Source organism: Triturus cristatus, chromosome 2_2, assembly GCF_964204655.1.
Source record: "Triturus cristatus chromosome 2_2, aTriCri1.1, whole genome shotgun sequence".
Taxonomy (NCBI): domain Eukaryota; kingdom Metazoa; phylum Chordata; class Amphibia; order Caudata; family Salamandridae; genus Triturus; species Triturus cristatus.
Window position 1 is genome coordinate 923022157 of NC_140582.1, and position 21523 is coordinate 923043679.

At 43.8% G+C, this 21523-nt stretch overlaps 1 protein-coding gene across 1 annotated transcript in view; it reads left to right on the plus strand.

Annotated features, from left to right (window-relative positions):
• Positions 1 to 21523, plus strand: part of ANAPC4 (anaphase promoting complex subunit 4) — a 259145-nt gene that overhangs the window by 128232 nt on the left and 109390 nt on the right. The window contains exons 17-19 of the mRNA XM_085642313.1: positions 13011 to 13057; positions 15820 to 15876; positions 16689 to 16745. Of these exons, the coding sequence (XP_085498439.1) occupies positions 13011 to 13057; positions 15820 to 15876; positions 16689 to 16745 (161 nt within the window). The remainder of the gene's footprint in view (positions 1 to 13010; positions 13058 to 15819; positions 15877 to 16688; positions 16746 to 21523) is intronic.

Genomic DNA, 21523 nt, shown 5'->3' on the forward strand with positions numbered 1-21523 from the left:
AGTCTTAAAATGGAAACATGTGGCAAATCCCTGTAAGAGCTAGCAGAGAGATTGTACTCCCAGTTTTACAGAACACAACTGGTCCCCTTCTAAGTTGCCTCAACACTTTCAGTTGGAGGTTTCCAGAGGCTCTAGAATTAATGCTGAAGATTTTACCTGTGATGCTCTTTTACTTGTAACAAACAATAAAGTGGGATGTGGGATAAGCAGTGATGCAATATAACTTACAAAGCTATGACAGCCAGCCTCAGGGTTGTAGGCACGAAGCAATGTACGTTCCTGCGTGTTATCAGTTTAAAATAAACGTAATTTTTTTTTTTTTTAAAACAAAGTGATGGAAGGATTGCTTGAATTATTCTCAGCCACTGGTGATTTCTCAGGCCGTATTCAAACATCGTTTCTACCGACTATGCCACTCTAGGTAGCGACCAGCCGAATGCAAATCCGACCTTTTTTTAGTGGATTTTTTCAACCTTGGTCTGATATAGAGAGAGCACCTTAATCCTGCTCCACTTCGGGGCAATCCAACTCAAACTGTCATGCATGAGTGTAAAAAACAAGGTGGGTGTGGTCACCTCCAGAGAGCACCAATAAGAAGGAACATATATGAATTTTAGCACCCTCTCGGACTTCTCATCATTGTTGTGTTCCATAACAAAAACAAGTAGGCACACTGGCAACATGGAGGAAGGGATCACTGTCCTATTGCTATAGTCTACCACTTTCTCTGTACTCTGGATAAAATTGTGGTGTATGTCTCCTAAACTACTAACCCTAGTAGGAAAGAGTTTGGTCTATTAATATCTGAGAATAAGAAACCAGGATGCGTCGGGTGCGATTAAAAAAAAAAAAAAGTATGTACACACAACAATAGCTTTGTGTGTCTGTACTGAAATAGGAAAGTAAGTCACAGATTGTTACTTATTTCATGAAGTATACATGTTTCACTGCAAAAGTAACTTTGCGCAGTTTCATCTGGACAGATCATGAAAAGCAATTTAGGACATGTATGTACTCGCTGTCTATAAGTGAGAAAGGTGTCTAATAGACAAAGCTACCCAGTCTGTAAAGAGGAAATTAATCAACAAATGTAAGCCAGTTCTGGTATGTGTGTCATTCAAAAGGCTGAAGGGCATGTTTACGTAGGCATGGCTCAACATATCATGTATTACATATCTTCTGGTGTTGTCGCGGGGATTCTGCTCATGCACAGACCTATGCACCAGAAACTAGGACCTCAGTAAATTGTGGTGGACCAAAAAACTCACCTCAGTACCCAGATACCCCTATCCGACTAGCATCAGTGTCTCATTCGTTCTCCGTATCATCTCGACGCTACCAATGATTAGACAACCCAGAACAAGCGACTTAGAGTACACTCGGGAATGGTGGGAATCAGAAACACCTTTTTGTTATCATTCCCATATCAGTCCACAACAAGAGTAATCGGAGACACAGAAAAGTTTAAAATGTTTATTTTTAACTACGTGCTCTAAGGTGCAGTACTTTGGCTAACATAAGCAGACAGATGATTAAAAATAAAACCATCAGCATTGTTACAATACTATAGAAAATGAAGGGAGAAATCATATTAAAAATGATAGTGGAAAACAAGTCCTATAATACTTTGTGAACCACCCTCCCTTGGCTAGTAAACTAGTTTTATAGACTAATAGAAGGTCTCCAAGTTTGAATGGGGAACCCCATACCTCAAAGATCAGCTTAGGTGAATCACATCACAGGATCAGCTCTGCTCTCTGTGTCTGGGAAGGTTTTTCTCCAAGTGTCTGAATCATGCATGCAAATGCAATATTAAAGGCACCCGAGTTTCAGATTTTTGCAGCTGTGTACATGTTGTGTCTAGAGCGTAGGCTGATCAACCTGAATTCAACAGCATACATTGTTATTGGACCTTGACGGCTTCTGCACGCAGTGTTCAGACTAAGGTCGCGGTGCACATCTGGGGATGTGAACAACAGACCATTCACATGTGAATAAAAGCAAGCAGTTTTACTTGTAATAACAATTGCCTATAGTGTTGTGTGCAAAAGCAGCAAAACGGCAAGATGGCGTTTAGCTTACAAAATGCTTATGCTAACATAGCAATGTGTGCACATAAAACCCTGTCTCCACTACAGTGTATGTAGAATACTTGCTATATTGCATTAAGATATAGGTACCACACCGTCCTGTTATCTTACAAAGTTACAGAATTGAACTGTAGGCCACGTTACATAAAAAACATTTTTTGTGTAGGTATAGCATATAAAGTCCTGTATGTGTAGCAAATAAAATGCTGTATAATCTAATATTGAGTTGATTTTCATTGTGAAATGCCCAATGCAATGCTCCATTTTGTCTTATGAGTTGCTTGGAGGATTGTTTTTTGTTAGTAAATTTTCTCATGTGCCAGAATAAAAATCTTGTGGCATTCAGTGAGGATTTATTTTACTTTTGGATTTAGGTGGATTTTGCTGACGAGTAGTTTATATTGTTTATATTATAATCTATATATATATATATATTGTTTGTTATTTATATTGTGTATATATATTATTATAGTGGTAAAATACAATCAAAGCAAACCTGGAATGAAAACAAGCTACCCTTGGCACATGTTTTGCTCTAGTTAGAACTCATCTGAACCTATGCTTAAAGATTTAGCGTGGATGACACTGCACTAACCCTATGTTTATAAACTCTGCTGGAGAGACAGACATTTGAGGTGAGCAGATTCAGATCTTGGGTAGTGATGTATAAGGAGCTGTTCGCCAGGTAAGATTCTATGCAGTGATTAACTTGTAAACTAATGAGTGCTGGTGGCCAAAGTTATGCTCAGAAGTCCAGCACATTCTATAAAATATCAGTATGCAGAATACCAAGCTTGCATAGCCCTGAATCCACTTCAGGCCTCTTCAATCCACTGCCAGGCACTCTCTACCCTTTTATATTGCTCTTGCAGGTTTCTGCTTTCTTCCTTTGGGACGGTTTTTCCATATTTCTCTTCCTCCTTTCCGGTTTGTGTGTTGTTCCCCTCTATTGCTCTTGGGAAATCTGTGATGAGGAAAAACAAGTGCCGGTCCCCAAAAATTAGTGTGGTGACCCCCGCTGACATCCATCTTCTCACAATAAGCACGTGTGTGTGTGTGTGTGTGTGTGTGTGTGTGTGGTTGTGTGTGCGTGTGTGTGTGGTTGTGTGTGTGTGGTGTGTGTGTGTGTGGTTGTGTGTGGTGTTGTGTGTGTGGTTGTGTGTAGGGTTGTGTGTGTGTTGTTGTGTGTGGGGTTGTGTGTGTGGTTGTCGGTGGGGTTGTGGGGTTCAGTGAATTTCTAAGGTTTTTTTAAATGCTAATTCCTAACTTTAACGTGTCTGAAACCTATGTTTTTTTCAGTGAATATATATATATATTACCTACTGGCAGTCGCCAGTAGGTAGCTATAGTTAGGACCTATTTTCCATAGGAAATCCGCAACATTCGATTTGGAATAACGTTGGCGCCGATTGACGAATTTTCGCGAAATTTTCCAAACTTTTGGCCAGCTCTGGTCCGCTCCTATCCTGAAATGTTCACGGTGATTCGTCAAGCGGGGGCCGAGAAAAATGGGGGGGTCCCAAAACACGTTTTCCCCATGCATTTTCACTTAGGACCTGTTGACGCAGCTACAGCTGAACGGAATTACACCAAATTTGGCAAAGAGGTAGTCCTCAGTTCAGACTCGTGCCTTTTGCTTAAATGGTGTAAATTCGTTCAGTAGTTCCTGAGAAAATTAGAGTTAAAAAGATAGATATATCTGGGCGGAGCCTAACCACACATCTCATCGTGAGATCTGATTGGCTGTCAGTACTTCATCCAAGAAGTGTTGGCAGCCATCTTGGGACCAATATACATGATAGCACCTCATTAAAAAGCATTACAGTTAATAGAAGGTTTTAAGACTTTTGTTACATTATAAATCATTTGATGATGGTACCAGACTCATTTTAGGAATTGTGGTGTGTTCTAAGGTGATTTTACCATGTGAAAAAGCCTTCTGCTGTGATATCATAAATCATGTTTGAGAGAAAACTATTTTCTCATGCTTTTCCCACAGAGGTTTGGAAGGTGATCTATAAGCTAAACTGAGAGCATATTTTCTATAAATTCACATTATCTTTCTTAGGCAAGTCTGACATTCTCAGTAAAACATGTACATCCAACAAGGGCAGAGACTGTCAGTTGGTTCCTTTGTGTTATACTGCAGCTTCCCAGAGTGTTTTAAAGAACAACTAGAGCGCTAACAGTCCTACTTATGATAAATAAATAAATCTTGATTGGAATAAAGTGGTAACTCTTAAAACATTTAACTTAAAAAGGAACACAATGAGGGGGCTAATTTTGCCATAGAAAGTATGATTAGTGCTGCAGAAAGAAAAATTAGGGCACATTTTGACTTCTCAAATCCTCTTCTATTTCATAAAATAATTCTGACATGCAGACTGAAACATGCACTTTGAATACCAGCAGCAGACTTCCCTGGTGAGCAGTAGCTTTACTACAGTGATCTAATGAGCAACTAGAGTGCTAACATTCAAAATTTATGGCAAATGTGTGACACATCTGAATGCCTTCTTGATGGAACCAAAGTAAAAAACTGAAAGTATTTCCTACTGAGGAGACTGCAGTAAATGAGGAAATTAGGAAACTTCATAACAAATAAATCTCCCAAGATGGCCACCAGAGACAAAAGAGCCCAAATGTAGCCCAAATATCACCCAGATGTAGCCCAAGTATAGTCCAATGACAGAATGTCCCAGAGTGTTCTTAAGAACAACTAGAGCGCTTACTGTCTTACTTATGACAAAAATATGGCGCACCTGAAGCCATCTTTATTGGAATAAACTGGTAACACTTAAAACATTTAATTTAAAAAGGAACACAATGAGGGGGTTCATTCTGCCATAGAAATTATGATTAGTGCTGAAGAAAGAAAAATTAGGGCACATTTTGATTGACTCCCCAAATCCTCTTCTATTTCATTAAAAAATTCTGATATGCAGACTGAAACATGCATTTTTAATTCCAGCAGCAGACTTCCGTGGTGAGCAGTAGCTTTACTACAGTGATCTAATGAGCAACTAGAGTGCTAACATTAAGAATTTATGGCAAATGTGTGACATATCTGAATATCTTCTTGATGGAATCAAAGTAAAAAACTGAAAGCATTTCCTACTGAGGAGACTGCAGTAAATGAGGAAATTATGAAACTTCATAACAAATAAATCTCCCAAGATGGCCACCAGAGACAAAAGAGCCCAAATGCAGCACAAATATCACCCAGATGTAGCCCAATGACAGAAGTGTGCTAAACACTTATTTTTTGTGTATTTGCAGTTTCATATAGTTTTAATGTAAAGTTTTTTTTTTTTAACATACTTTATTGACGACTTTAACAGTTTTGAAATGTACCAGTCATTCTACAGAGACAGTCTTTTACCTTTATACGAAGAACCTTATACATATGACTTATAATTTGGTTTTGTGTGACATTTTGTGAACGATAATATCGAGGATACTGATCATCAATAGTGTCGGTAACACCACAATAATTGATCTGGCAATATAAATTGACAATAGAAGACAACTACATTCCAATCAACAAGTGAACTGCATTAAACCATCCCCTCCCTCCCTCCCTAGCCCGCCCTCTCCCCACTCCTGGTCAATCGTGTTTTGGTTTCACCAACTATCACTCTGTGGCTTCAACGATATAGGCCACAAAGAATAGCATTATTTCCGGGTTTAGGAAAGCTGTGTGTCTGAGTCCCGAAACCTATCATGGGAGGATCGTATAGGAATCCTGCGTGTTACTGGGTTGGGATATTCAGCGGGGGTAGTAGATCGAGCGACTCCAGCTTAAGCAGCATGGCCTCCCAGTCCATCGAGATGGGTTGTCTCCTGAGCCCCCTATCCTCCTCTCTGCGAAGAGCTGCACCCTCCTCCCTCCCCCATTGCATCATATCACTCTGCCATGTGTATACAGCTGGGCTCCTAGGAGACTTCCATCGCATGGTGAGAGCTCTCACTGCCACGATAAGGGCCAGATCTATGAACCGTGACTGTGCTTTCTGCACTTTAGGGCGTCTGCGGAGGCCTACGAGGCAATATAATGCGTCTTCCGGGACAGGGAGTCTATTTGCAGTTTCATATAGTGTAGACTTGTCAGGTATTGGAGTGCTTTACATGAGCATCGGTTACATCACACAAGATCAAATTCATTTTGGTTGGAGACATGAGGAGATTAAGTGATTTGACCAGAATCACAGAGTATTAAGCTGAAGCAGAAACTCCAACCTGGTTCCCCAGTTGCAAAGTCTGCAGCTCTGGAAGTAACACCACATCCTCTCCCCTAAGTGCAACATTTAATCAAGTGGTCAACTGGATAAAAAAACATAAAGATTACAAATAATTTAAAAGTTCTTTGTCGCTATCTGAAAACTCAGAAAATTTGTCCTCATTTTAGTTTTTTAGAGCACTAACCATAATTTTGATGCAAATCAGACCCTCTCATATATGTAATTTCTAAAGGAAATGCTCTAGGTATTACAGTTTTGATTACATCAAGGTGACTTCAGGCGTTCCACACTTTTGTAATAAATATAGAATGTTAGCAATCTAGTTGTTCATCGGGATACTGTTGAGAGGCAGAGGCCAGGGGCACGGATTCTGAAAATTGAAGGCAGGTAGGAGAGTGCAGAGGTAACAATTTGACCACACTGGGCAGGCAGGAAGGGCAGTGGCAGCACAACAGACTATGGAGGGCAGTGGAAAGGGGGGCATGGGCAACAAACCAACAATACAGGACTTGCAAGAGAGGCTGTGGCAGTATAATAGACCACTGTGGGCAGAAGGAAGAGGCAGTGGTAGTACAACCATACAGGCCAACAGACCCGTTTCAGTCAGGAAACGTCCAATGTTTTTAAGCTCAAATGGGCTTTATTTGATCGGTCTCCTATCTAAAATCTCCTCTTTTTCAATGTAACTCAAAGGGGAAAATGAATACCCTAGGTTTTTTTTCAAAATCTCCCTCTTACCAAGTTCAAAGTGTTCGCAAGTATGGTACATCGGATCATGGTAGGCAGGAAGAATTGGGGTAGGGACATGGACTCGGATAACAGAGGACAGGAGGGACATGGAGAGGTGCACCAAACTGACACTAAAGGGCAGGCATCGGGGTTTGCAGCAGCACAATACACCACACAGGGCATGCGGGACGGGAGTGCAGCACAACAATCCATAGAAAGCAATAGGGAGGGGACAGGACCATGCACATGGACAACAGAGAACGGAGGGGAAAGAGGCAATGGTAGCTAGCTGACCATAATGGACAGACAGGAGAGAAAGCTGCAGCATAACAGACCATAAAGTGCAGGAGGGACGGATCAGGGGCATTACAATGGAACAGACAAGCCAGGAGGGAGGGAATAGGGGTCTGCACATGGAAACAGAGGGCTGGGGGCAAGGGGGCAGGGCAGGAGCAGCAAGATGACCATGGAGGTCAGGCAGGATGGGCACTAGAAACAAGACACACCATGGAGAGCAACAGTGAGACTATGATGGCATACACACAGGCCATGGAGGGAAGGTTGGAGGGGGTCAGGGGCAGCTAGCTGACCACACAGGGAAGGTGGGAGGGGCCATGGTAGCACAGAAGACCATGCATAGCAAGCGGGGGGTTAGTGGCAGCACAATGGCTATGATGGGCAAGAAGGAGGGTGCAGGGGCATGCACAAAGGACCATGGAGGATAGAAGGGAGGGTCAGGACTTGGGCACAGACAAGAGAGTTCAGGGGAAGGGGCCTCACAACAGACCGCGGTGGGCAGGCAGGAGGAGCAGTTGCAGCACAACAGACCAGGGAGGGCAGAAGGGTGTGGCAGTAAAATGGACCATGGAGGACAGGAGGAAGGGGATAGGGGCATGGCATGTGGACAGGCAGGGTGGAGGTGGCAGGGACAGGTTACAGTCATCTGACAATGCTAGGCAGGTGGGAGAGGAGTGGCAGCTCAACAGAACACTCAGAGTAGATAGGAGTGGCAGGTCCATGGAACATGGTGGGCAAAAAGGATGGAGCAGGGGCATGCACAAATACATCGGAGGGCAGGGGGAAGGAGAATAGGGGCAGCAAGCTAAGCACTGAGGCTAAGCAGGAGGTCAATGATGGGCCATGGAATTGGGCAATGGAGAGCAGGAGGAGTGGACTGGTACATCATGCTAAATGGAGGGCAGTGGCAGCACATCAGACCATGCATGGCAGGAGGGAGGAGGCTAGTCCATGGATTCAGACAACAGAGGATAGGGAGGAGGTGAATGGGGCAGCAAGCTAACTGTTCAGAGAAGGTGGGTATTAGGAACGTTATTGTTTTTAAAATGTATGTCTGTGCGAACTACTTAAAATATGAACAAGCATGCAGCATAATCTCACTTTTATTCAGGAAGAAGAGGACGTTTGTGACTGTTACTCTGGGCTCACTTGGCAGAAACACTCCCTGACCCTCCACCCCCCATCGCAAAATGTAATGCCCGTGAAAAGGGTAGGTGGACGCAGTGTTACATAGAACATAGTCCTGAGAGCACGATTGAAAATGAAAACTAGATATAGTATATGGTATAAACTATGCACCAAAAAGTGTGATATAAGATGAACCGGGGTGTGAAATATAATACGCAATACATTGGGCGCAATGACAGATTCATTGGAGAGCGCGAGCTAGCACAGGCACTAGCGAGTGCTATGTGATATGCGCCTTGGGAGTGTAATATGCACAGGGCAGTGTTGTGTAACCCAACTAGTCTCTAAAGTTGTAATATAAAATATGTGCTGGGGAGTGTAACGTTGCACATGTTCTGTGCCAAACATATGGATCCCAGATTGTAATATGTATGGCATAGCGCTGTGCGTTATAACATAGGCATCGAGGAAGGCACTTTAGATGGGGCAATATAACCTGTGCAAAGGCAAGTGTGGCATGACATATTCACGGGGTGGTGTTACAGTGCACATGGGCTAGAGAGTGTCATAGCATACGCTCTTGCTGGTGGAATACAACACAGAGGTGTGTGGCACTCTGCGAGCACTGGTGGGTGTAACACAGCATTGGGCTCAGCCAGGAGCACACTGTGACTCTCAAGAGAGGTTCGTCTCCTTTCCAGAGAGTAAAATAAAAAGTATTACACATCTGGCGGTGGATGTGTGTTTTATTAACCGTGAGGGGGGTTTCTTGCATAGTTTGGTCGAATTTTTGTCGAATCCCCTTTGAATGGCTTGGTGTGCATGTGTATTAAATGTGCCCGTCAATAGCTACCCATGTTTGTATAAATAAACGACAAGGGTGTCTACTTGGAGAGTACCCACGGGCGGGGGCGCCGGGATTAGGCACGGTAGGGCGTCAGACACGTCAGAGCTTCACTAGCGGTGTAAATACATTCCACGTGGATTCATTGTACGCATTGTCACGCAAATTGTCATGGTGATAGGTACATACCGTTTGTCCAGCATGTCCTAGGTGTTTCTATAAATATATATATTTTAAAAATAATAAAAAAACCAAGGGGTCCCCGGGGCCATAAGTGGACTGAGGAGGGGGGCAACGCAGCCCCCCCTCCCTGAAGAATTATTTTTTAAAAAAGGCCATGCCCCGGGGGTTGGGGTCCACGGGGCCGATTAAGGCCTTAGGGGGGCCACACGGCCCCCTTCCAAATTAATTTTTTTCAACAAATAAAATGAGGGTGCAGGCCCTGGGGGATGGGGTACCTAGGGCCAATAAATTAAACAAAGAAGGGGGGCCACACAGCCCTCCTTCTTAAAAAATAAATTAAAAAAATAAAAGACCGGCATCGCGCTGGAGGCCACGCCCCCTCCTTGCAGCACTCTGAAAACGCGCCTCCTGGCCAGTTGTAAGTTGGGGAATTAATTCCCCTTCAATACTGAGGGTCAACTAGCCCAACAGGTATCTCCAGTATGCGCCAGGGAGCTGCGTTGCAGACAGGTGTTCTGAGGCCACGCCCCTTTTCACACCTCTATGCTACGCAGCTCTGTGGCGCTTACTGGAGGTACCTAGTGGGCTAGTTTGACCCTAGGGACCCTTAGGATTCAAGGGGACTTAATCTCTCAACTTAGAACAGCCACAGGGCGCGTTTACACAGTGGTGAAGGGAGGGGACAGGGCCTGAGGTGACGTGTGCAAACACGCCCTGTGGCACGTTTTAAGTTGGGGAAATAATTCCCTTTCAATCCTGAGGGACCCTGGGGGCCAACTAGCCCCCCAGGTGCTTACAGTAAGCGCCACTGCTCTGCGTTGCAGAGAGGTGGTGCAGGCCGTGCCCCTTTTTACACCTCTCTGCAATGGCGCTTACTGGACATACCTAGTGGACTATTTTGCCCCTAGGGACCCTCAGGATTCAAGGGGACTTAATCTCCCAACTTAAAATGGCCACAGGGCGTGTTTACACAGTGGGGATGGGAGGGGACGGGCCGGAGGTGACGTGTGCAAACACGCCCTATGGCGCATTGTAAGTTGGGGAAATAATTCCCCTTCAATCCTGAGGGCCCCTGGGGGCTAACTAGCCCACCAGGTGCTTCCAGTAAGCGCCACTGAGCTGCGTTACATAGAGGTGGTCCAGGCCGTGCCACTTTTTACACCTCTCTGCAACGCAGCTCTGTGGCACTTACTGGAGGTACCTAGTTGTCTAGTTGGACCCTAGGGACCCTCAGGATTCAAGGGGACTTAATCTCCCAACTTAAAACGGCCACAGGGCGTGTTTACACAGTGGGGAAGGGAGGGGACGGGGCCTGAGGTGACGTGTGCAAACACTATAACTAACAGCTAACTATAACTCACGCACCCGCAATGCACTGCTGATGACGTCACATATTACATCACTCATGACATGGTCAGTGACATCACTCATGACATCACTGATGACATCTCAAATTACATCACTGATGACATCATCCCTGTGATAGAGTGGCAGACCTCCTCTCCCCTAATATAACCTTTGATACACACATTCAAAAATAGAAACTAAAATTTTCAAAACAATGGACATACCAATACCAGTTACAACAACCTATTCAGTAATTCTAAGATCCACATACACATCCACTCATTCACCAACAGTCCTATACAGTCACTCATACATATACTCACTCATTATATGTACTCATACACCTATACATCCTGTTACACAACGCCACTCATCCATAGAGTTGCTCACACACATAGTCACTCATGCTAATAAAGAATCAAACATACATTTACTTGCATATACAGTTATACACACACCACCACACTTACTTCTACAGAAACTTACACATACTTAGTCTTTTAAAAAATCACTTATAGAAACACATACTTATTCATACAGGAACTCTTCCAATCTCTCACTCTCACATATACTCACTTATATACACCAATAGTTACATATATTAGTTTAAAACATATGTAGTTATTCATAAAGACACTATTGAGACAGTCATTTACTCACTAACACACCCATGCACACACTCATCCACCCATACAGTCCTGCACACATGCTGTCTTCAACACATACAAACAGTGAGTCACTCATTCATGCACCTATGCACTATGTAATACCCCCCACCGGACCATGCAGACACTCATACTGATACTCAAAAAACCAACTAATAACCTATATAGACACTCATGTAGCTACTCACCAACCCATGCAGCCACTTATACACAACGTGAGAGACTGATACAGATATTTACGTATTTAAACATTACTCACTAAGCCATGTATTCACTAAGATACACTTAATCAGTCAGTTATACAATCAATTTTTCAAAAACAAATCATCCATTTAGACACTTATACGCCCATTTATTCTTCCATCGCCCTTGAGATATACATATATGAAACATATGTAATTTTCTGAAAAACACACATTCACTGGATGATGTCATCAGTGATGTCATCAGTGATGTCATCAGTGATGTCATTTGACATGTCATCAGCGATGTCATGAGTGATGTCACTGACCATGTCATGAGTGATGTAATATGTGACGTCATCAGCAGTGCATTGCGGGGGTGCGAGTTATAGTTAGCTGAACTAACTATAACCGGGGAATTTCAATGGTTTTGTACGAGTGAAAAGTCCAGCTAACTATAACGCCCCTGAAACCTATGTTTTTTCAGTGATTATATTTTTATATATATATATTAACCCTAATGACAAGTGCATTCCAAGTGATTGAGGAGCATTTAGCGTCCAATGTTCACTATAAGTGTTGCTTAATTATGTACCTGATGGTCACAAAAACACTCGAGTTCTTTCCAATCCTTTCACAGGGAGCCTAGGAGGCATAAAACCACCCCTTGGTGCATGTCCTGCACCGCAAAAAGCTTAATATTCGACACCCACCAGGATCTTTGCACAGGGCGTTTTAGGGGTATACCTTCAAGTGTAGTTTGTGGAAGACCAATATAGGGCTTTAACCTCTTATGATATATAAATGTCTCAGAGGAACAACGGATTAACAGATTGAGGCCTCTTTCAGGATCAAGGCTCCACAAACTGTTGCCAAATAGAAGATGATGATGACTTTTAGGAGAAAATAAAAAATGGTAGAGCCTGTCACAGCTGCACAGGTTTTTATTGGGCTTTGGTTCATAATGGCCCTCTAAGATTTAGCTTCTCATGTAACAAATGCAAATTATTTCAGTACCAGTGAATAATTCAGAGAGTTAGAAATCTGCAAAGAGTGGTGTATAAACAAAAAATTATTTCTGTTTAACTACTGCTATTATTTGTACCTGTTGGACTTATGCAGTATTGCTTTGGTCACAGCAAAGTCACAGTTAAGTTCATTGCAAGGAAATATAGTGTAGTAACGTAGCACTTCAGCTAAGAAGTGTGTTAAGTGTTTGTCTTATGCCATTGTTCATTCGCCTTTTATGAAAATGAAATTGTACTTTAGATACACATTAAACATATTTGTTGTGCTATCAACAGCTATGCTAAGAATGTCAGAGGATCATGTTCTTCCAGAGCTCAATAAGGTAAATACCAGAGTGCTGAAGAATACTTTGTGAGCATGGTGTTCTTTGTATTTTTATAGCTGTTTGTGTGTTCCTTTTGAATGTTTCGCACTAAATTTCAATTGCCCTGCTATATCCAGATGTTTTTATTTTCATTTTCTGAGAAAGCAGACCACAGCCCACTTCTGCCTTCTGTATGATACTTTGCCTCTTAACAAAATGTGGTGTCATACCATGTTAATAATTTGTGTTGAAGCAGAGAGGTTTAGTGTCCCTATATATTATTCATTCTCATACATCACCATTTTACACTCCTGGACTACCTCTTCATGAGTTTAAGGCAAACATTTCTTGCCAGGAGAGAAGTTACACACCTCTTTCTAGCTTTTTGGTGTTGGATAGAAGTGATCCTAGGCATAAATTGTATAAGGCTGCTAACCCTCCCCCTATAAACTTTCTTTACATTCATCCTCTATTCAGTAGCGCCTTTTCAAATCTATTGTATTCACAGCCTTCCACACTTCTCTAATGTTCTTATGTCTTAGAATTCAATGGTAATCCTGTATCCTAACATAAATACAGTAACATGTTCAGAGGTGGGCAAGGTTTGGACAAAATTGGGTTTTTGGTGGCTACCTTTTTATTTGTGAACTATGCATCCAGGTGAGATACAGGGGGTGTGATGCAGCAGGGTGACTATGTTTTCAGTGTGCTGTTGAGTATTCTGGAAAGTCACATGTACACTAATGCCATTTAATGTGAAAAGCTGATGACTGGTTGCAAAACTAAGATCTGCCTAAAACTTGAAGGCTAATATTACACAGATGACTAATCCACTAAAATTCATTATTCATAGTTTCAGATCATAATCTGTATATGAATTGGAAGTTAACTTTTATACTGTTGACTCCTCCTCTCAAATGGTGGTATAGTCGTAACAAACTAAAATGTTATTTTGGATAGAAAATTCTCAAATATCCTTATTAGTAGATGTATGTATTGTCCCTCACTTAGAAATATCTGTCAAATGAAGCTTTGACTTACCTGACGAGCAATACACTTTATCTATATTAACTTACCCATGTGTTATAGTAGTGCTTTCCAATCTATGTCGATTGGCCATTTCAAGGGCACATAGTCTCCTTATTCAGTTCTGTAGTCCCTACATGAATGATTCAATTACTGTTTAGTAAACTGATTGCCTACTTCTGGCTATCGCACATATTCATCCTCATGCCTGTTTTGATAAAACTGTTAATAATGCTATATTATCCATATTGGTTCCAAGACGCAGGGTTTGAGCTTTATAGCCTACGGTTCTTAACTTTTTGACTTCTGTGGACTCTCACTTAATCATTATGGGAATGCGGAGAGCCTCATTGAATCATTAGAGTCCAGGAACCCCCACAATGTCATTATTGGGATTCAGGGACTCCTTCTTAAGCAATGTATGTGATTTTAACTGCAAAACAGTGCACAAAACTACAGAAATAAGCATTCATCAAACGAATACATAAATCACGTGTTATTTAATTCACAATTATAAAAAAAAAAAAAATGTAATGGGTAGGTTGAAGATTTTCTAAATTCAGTTGAGGCCACCCATAGTCCATGCTGCATTCTGTTTGGTGCACTTTCACTGCTCCCACAAATCAATTTAAGGATACCAACTTAATTTTTAGCCTCCAATTTCAAATTCCTTCATATTTCCAGAATGTTTAAAAAAAAAAGTAATTTTACGTTTTGTTTCTTCATTTATATATAGTTTATTAATCTGTTGATTAATAATTAATTTTCTAAGCAGCCACTGAACCCCTGAGTAGGCGTTGAGGATGTCTCGGGGTCCTCAGGCCTCTGGGCCACAGATTAAGAACCACTGCTTCAAAGTACTCTCTGTATGAAAAAGAAGGTGGTTGTACGTTGCTTAAAAATGCCTCCCTAAAATTTTTTTTCCTGATTGTAGGGAAACCTTCCTCATTCGTATTTGTGTTCAAATCATCTTAGAGCTGAGCCTCTTTTATTTTCACTGTTTTACTTGGCCAGTACTTTAGTTTAAGCTCTTTAATTTGAAGTTGTTTTTTTATGGGCTTTTCAACCTTGATCTGTTATAGAGCGAGCACCTGAGTCCTGCCTTTACTCTAACTGCTGCACTGCCGTTTCTTTCTCAAAATAATTTTTAGTAAGCATTTTCAACGTCACATAAGACAAAACCACTTACAATAAAGTATTTTGCTTTGTCCCGCACTCCTTATGAAGCCATTATAATTCCAGTTGCTTCACTGCCTGGGCCTTAAACCTGCACATTGACATATAGTGTAGTGCTCACTTAGCCAATATTGTACATATCAACTCAAGAAAACTCCCTCAAACCCCCCTCCCTCCCCCCCCCCCCCCCAACCCAACCCAACCGCCGACCGTCAACCGTGACCTGCACTGTCTTTTGCCTCCAAAACCAATAGTGCCTCATTCACCTCACAGCTTAATTTCTGGTCACCAGCTAAGTCTTGCAAACCTTGAGTAGCAGCAGAGTGGAAGATCTGTTAACAATGTACATCCAGAATTGCTTGCAGTAATTGCACACCACCAGGGATGTGGCCCAAAGCTCACCCATGCTAGGCTGGAATATGTTTGTAGTTCTTCCCTATCAGTATACTAACTCACAGCTTAGAAAAGATAAAAATGGAGCATTCAATCCTGCATAATAAAACTTTGGGTACTTGGTTACCTGCAGACAATTGAAATGATAACTGTTTTTCAAGTAACTGGGCCTTTTCTCTTGATAGATGACTCAGAAAGACATTACATTTGTAGCTGATTTCCTGACTGAACACTTCAATGAGGTAAGACAGAATTTCCAAAGTCTAGTTTTACACAGCCTATCTTTGACATTAGTAGTTTTATTTATCTATCTGAATTAAGTAAGTAATTAATTTATAAATTAATAGTTCTCATATTTAGGATAGGTAATACTAATAGAAAAGGCTATATTACCCACAATTCATGGCTTACTGTTTTGAATTTTTCATTTACACAAGTATTAGCCAGTACTTGGGGGACTGTAGTAATCACCCTAGACACAGTTGCTTGGAATTATGGCTATACATATAATTCTGCTTTCTGTTGCACAAATCCAATATGAAAGTAAAAAAGTAATTCGCATTTTGGGACAGTTTTAAGGGTGACTGGATGCATCTTGCAGCCCACATACAAGTAGTTGCTGATATTCTTGACAACAAAAAGCTCTTTCACAGCCTCAGACTTTGGCATTGAGAACTTAAAGTAGGGTTGTGATATGCCAAGTGCTGTGCATCTTTTTCATTTGGTCTTTGATATTTCTGGGTGTATAGTGCTTTACTAAAATTCAGTTCTTTATTTGTGTTCTTACATGACAGTGTTGCCTGTGCTTGGATGTGTTTCTTTGCAGCTATTCAACTTTGAATATTTTTTTGAGTTATTAACAAAGGCTTCTTCAATGGTCCACTGTCACAAGAGAGCTAACTTCCTTAATCAGATTGTTTTACTCTTGGGAAGTAAAGTGACCAGGCTTGCTGGAATAAACTGCCAGCCTTTAAAAGAAACGATAAGGACATATTGTTATATATTGTGAGTGGAAACGAAAGTGATATTAAGCATTCTGTGTGTTTTTTCCCAGGCACCTGATCTTTATGATCAGAAAGGAAAATATTTCAACGTTGAAAGAGTTGGTCAGGTGAGGTTTATGTATTTTTTTTTTTAGTGTTGGTTACTGCATTAATCTTCATGACTGAAAATGGATTGTAGTGCTAATATTGCTATTTGCTAAGTGATGTAAGTTCACCTTCTGATCCTATCATGTTGTATTCTGAGAGGTGTTCCCACTGTAGAAAAAATCAGCTTGTAAAAACTAGAACAAACTCCTGAAGATGCTACATCAATGCCTTAATTCCTATGTGGTTAATACAAAATGGTTGCTGATCAGAAAACACTATTCTTTAGATTCCACAGTGCATAGCTAAAGCAAAAGTGTTCTTGTGTGGCTCACTTCTACCTCCGCTACAGCACATGCATCTCACGGTTCCTCATACATTTGTTTAATCCTTTCAGGCTCTGGACAAAAGATATTAGAATAGCAAACCCTTTCTTTATATTTGTGTACCTGGTTGGATATTGATGTAAATCGATTAGTTCATTAACATCATATACATCATATCTGCATATAGAGGTGTCATCCTAGGTTAAAGTGCCGAGTTTATTCAAATACTGTCTAAACCTAAATACTCAAAGGGGCAAACCGTAATTTAGCAGCACGTGGACTGCCTAAGGTATATTTGCCATTTAACTTAACTAGTTTATATCGCTCTCCGGTCATTCTTCTTCTCCTTGCAGTGTGCCATTTCCTTCAATCATGATTGATCACTCTCTGATTCAACATTTACTTAGCTTGTTTGTGGAGACTGTATTTAGTTAGACAATTGTTAGTTAGCAAATGTACCCAGCTGCAGACTGCCTGTTGCTTAATCAAGAGTGAGTGAATGTAAAGTCTGTGCTTAAATGCAGAAATAACGGATATCCTCCAGATATGCAATTGTACTCCTTTCATTCCCATTTTGTTAGCAGCGCTTTTAACACACTTTAAACAAGTGATATTCTATTGATCCGAGCACTAGCTTATTAAATGGTGGCAGTCGGAAATTCCTTAATTTTTGTTTATACATTTTAGATGATCTTTCTCTGATGACCCATAATGATGAATGTCTCCTGCCAAGTATTGCATTCAAACTTGGTACTTGACACCTGTTATTTGAGTGAAATCTTAGTCGCTCAGCATATCAGGGGCTGCCATCCTTTTCTGTAATAAGATGCTACAAAAAGCGAGTGTCTGTTCCACGCCTTCTAGTTTTTCCTGCCACCCAGGTGACTGTGGCTCAGATGAGGGAATGCTATCTCTCCCTTCATGCAATCTTTGCCTCTCAACCTCCCCATGGCATGCCCCTCGGCCCATCGGAGGTTGATGAGGTTTCGCCTCAGTGTCAGCGAAGCCCTCCGAGTCCATGCTCAACTTCCTTTCTGCCCCAGTGCACAGCCCTTTGAGGTTCCCACCTGTGACGCCTATATCGGATCTGTGGACGCAGAGTCTGGCGTCGACAACACTACTCGCCCCTACTTTGTCTCTTCTCCCCAACTCCGAGGTGTTGTCTTCTCAACACCAGCCAACGTCTGTAACGGCACCAGTAGATCAGTCCTTTTCTAGCTACCTTCCTCCACTTTACGGGGAGCACCCTGCTTTTTTCTCCATGGCATAGGGGTATTTTGGTGATGTGCGTACTCCAATAAATGAGACCCCTCCGGAGTTTCATTTGGTCTCTGACCTTGGTGACGCTAGTGGCCTTTACTCTTCCCCATCCTCTGGCCCGTTTTCACCTCCTCACCTCGCTTCGGAAGCTAGCTCAACTTTTGATCAGCTTTTGTGGAGAGTTAATATGGTTCTGGGACTGCAGCTTCCTTCTGTGGAAGTGACCATTTATCCCCTACTGCGGTTGCTTCAGCGGAGGACTGAGCCTGGGTTTCTCTTTAGTGATACCCTCTTTGATATTCTTTTTGGCACTTTGGCTAAGCCAGTTTTAAGGGCCTCTGTGGACTGGTTTATTCCTCATAGGCACTATCCTGCCCCTGGAGATCCACTCTGCCTCTTTTGTTCGCCTTCTCCAGAAAGCTTTGTTGTTCAGTCTGCTACAGCCTCCCTTGCAGTTGGCGCCGTGCCGGACGTCCCTCCCAACAGGAAGTCTAAAGGGTTGGACGCTTTGGGCCGATATATCTTTTCTACTACCAGCTCTGCTTTGCGGTCCCTTAATACGACTTGTGTTTTGGGCTGTTTTTGTCATGTCTTGTGGGATTTGGCTTCCCGCCTTCTCACCTCTGTCCTTAATGACTCTCTTGCTCAGCTGAAGCAGAGTGGCCGTCAGGCAGTTACATTGCTGATTCGTGGTGGCATGGATACTACAGATTCTGTTGGGTGGGCCATGTCCCTTTCGGAAGCTCTTCGCCGACGTGTCTGGCTACATGCCTCCAGGTTTGCTGAAGCTGTTCAGTCTGCCATGTGGACATGCCTTTTGATGGCCAATATCTGTTTGGCTTTCAAGCTGACACTGCTTTGCCCCGTTTTCAAGATGGTCAGAATGGAATTAAATCTTAAGTCCTGATTGCTATACCGTCCTCTTTTCCCGCCGTAGTCAGTCTGGCAGGAAATGGTTTATTTTATTTCTTTCTGTATGAGCTGTTATAGGGCAGTGCCAATTGGCTTCTTTTCACTCCTCCTTCCTTGTGGTGCCCTGCCCCGGCAGGTATTTTCTTTTCTTGTATCCTTGCCCTGTCGACGACCGGTTGTGTTCCCTGGTTGTTTTCTGGAATGGCTCTTAATTTCTGACCTAGTTTGGTGTCTACACCGGTAGCTCCATGGTGTTCTTTGCTTTATACCCAAGTTCTGCTTGGGGTGTTTTCATGGTATTGTGCAAATGCACTGTTGCCTTGTTCCTTATCCAACAGGTAATTTAGTATGTATGCCTTATAGGTATTCTTTAATGTCTTTCTGATGCCAATTACCCCTTATAGGCGACTCCACATACCGTGCCTGGTGTACTGGTGCAAGTAGGAAGAGGGACTGTTGGAGGGAGGACCACCGGGGAGTCGGGGAGACTATTCCGGGGCACCTTCCTACCGCACAAGTATAGCCGAGCGCCGCTGAGAAGCCCCTGCAGGGAGGTCCTTCTCCTATGATCGTACTAGGCCCAGTAACACCACCACACAGGACTCAATATCGGTTGCTTGACTTGGTTCTTTATCAAAAAGTAGTACGTTCAATATTTACAGTGGGATCGAGGGATCCAGTAAGAGTCTCAATGTCTCGAAAGGAATAGGGTAGCGGGACAGTCTCAGTACCAACCAGGTACGGGGGAGGGGGCTCTGTGCCAGACCTTGGATGCTGTCTCAGAGCGGCTTGGACGAGGAGAGCCGCGACGGCGTCAGCAGGGCTCGGGTGGTAGTTCCGCTTGGGTCGAGCCGCGACACAGTCAGCAGGGCTCCGGTGGTAGGTCTGCTTCGGTCGAGCCGCGACGAGGTCAGTTGGGCTCTGATGGCAAGTTCACAAGGTCGGGCCGCGACGGCGTCAGCAGGGCCCCAAAGGTTCGTGAAGGTCTTGTAAGTACGATGGAGCCGCGACGTCGTCAGCAGGGCTCAGCAGGTAGTTTCAGGCAGAGTCTTCTTCCGTAGGGTCAGCCGCAATCCGATCAGCAGGGCTCTTGACTCCAGGATACAACTACTGTCCTGTTGTCGGGTCGCCCCAGATATAGGACTGGAGCCATTTGATGTCCGGACCCTTGCGCCCGGAGGGGCGGAGAAGCCGGGTAGGGAGCGGCCAGACGCCCAGCAGGAGAGGCGCCAGGCCCCAGAGAGCTGTGGAGCGATGGCACCTAGGTGTGGAAGGACGGTTGGGGGTCCCATCGATACTGCCCTCCGCCGGGAGTGGGAAGGGTTCACGTGGTATCCCCGGGCCAGGGGTTGGCGCCTCGATGTCGGGCCTCGCTGGGACAGAGGCCGGGAGAAGCGGGGTCACGCAGGTGGTCACGTGGAGTGGCGTATAGACCAAAATGGAGGAGCCCCGAGGTGCATGGGACCTCGTGCGGCTTAGCGCGGGGAAACAGGACCACGCCACGAGGCCGGCTCCCACATGTGTCCCCCCCCCAGCTGAAGGCAGGGAGAGTCACCCATCTCCTTGGGGGTTCTCCTCGCCGAGGCGGAACAATCTGGACAGGCCGTCAGCATTTGCGTGGTCGTTGCCTGGCCGGTGTTCCACAGTGAAGTCCATCCCTTGCAGCGAGATGGACCAGCGCAACAGCTTGGGGTTCTCGCCCCGCATTTGCATGAGCCACCGCAAGGGCCGGTGGTCCGTTTGGACCTTGAAGTGGGTGCCGAACAGGTAGGGCCGGAGCTTCTTGAGAGCCCATACCACGGCGAAGGCCTCCCGCTCGATGGTGCTCCACCTCTGTTCTCGCGGCAGCAGTCGGCGGCTGATAAAGGCCACAGGTCGGTCGAGGCCCTTGGTGTCCACCTGGGAGAGGACCGCCCCGATTCCGTACTCCGAGGCATCGGTCTGGACTACAAATTCCTTGCTGTAGTCCGGGGCCTGTAGCACAGGGGCAGCGCACATGGCCGCCTTGAGAGCATCAAAAGCGGTCTGACAGCGGGGCGTCCAGTGCACCGCCTTGGGCTGTTTCTTTGAAGTGAGCTCCGTAAGGGGGCCCACAATGCTGCCATAATCCTTGATGAGTCGTCGGTAGTAGCCTGTGAGGCCTAGGAAGGCCCGGACAGCGGTTTGGGTTGCGGGGGGCTCCCACGCCTGGATGGCGTCGACTTTTAACTGGAGGGGCGCCACCTGGCCACTCCCCACCTGGTGGCCCAGATAGGTCACAGATCCTTGACCGATCTGGCATTTACTGGCCTTAATGGTGAGCC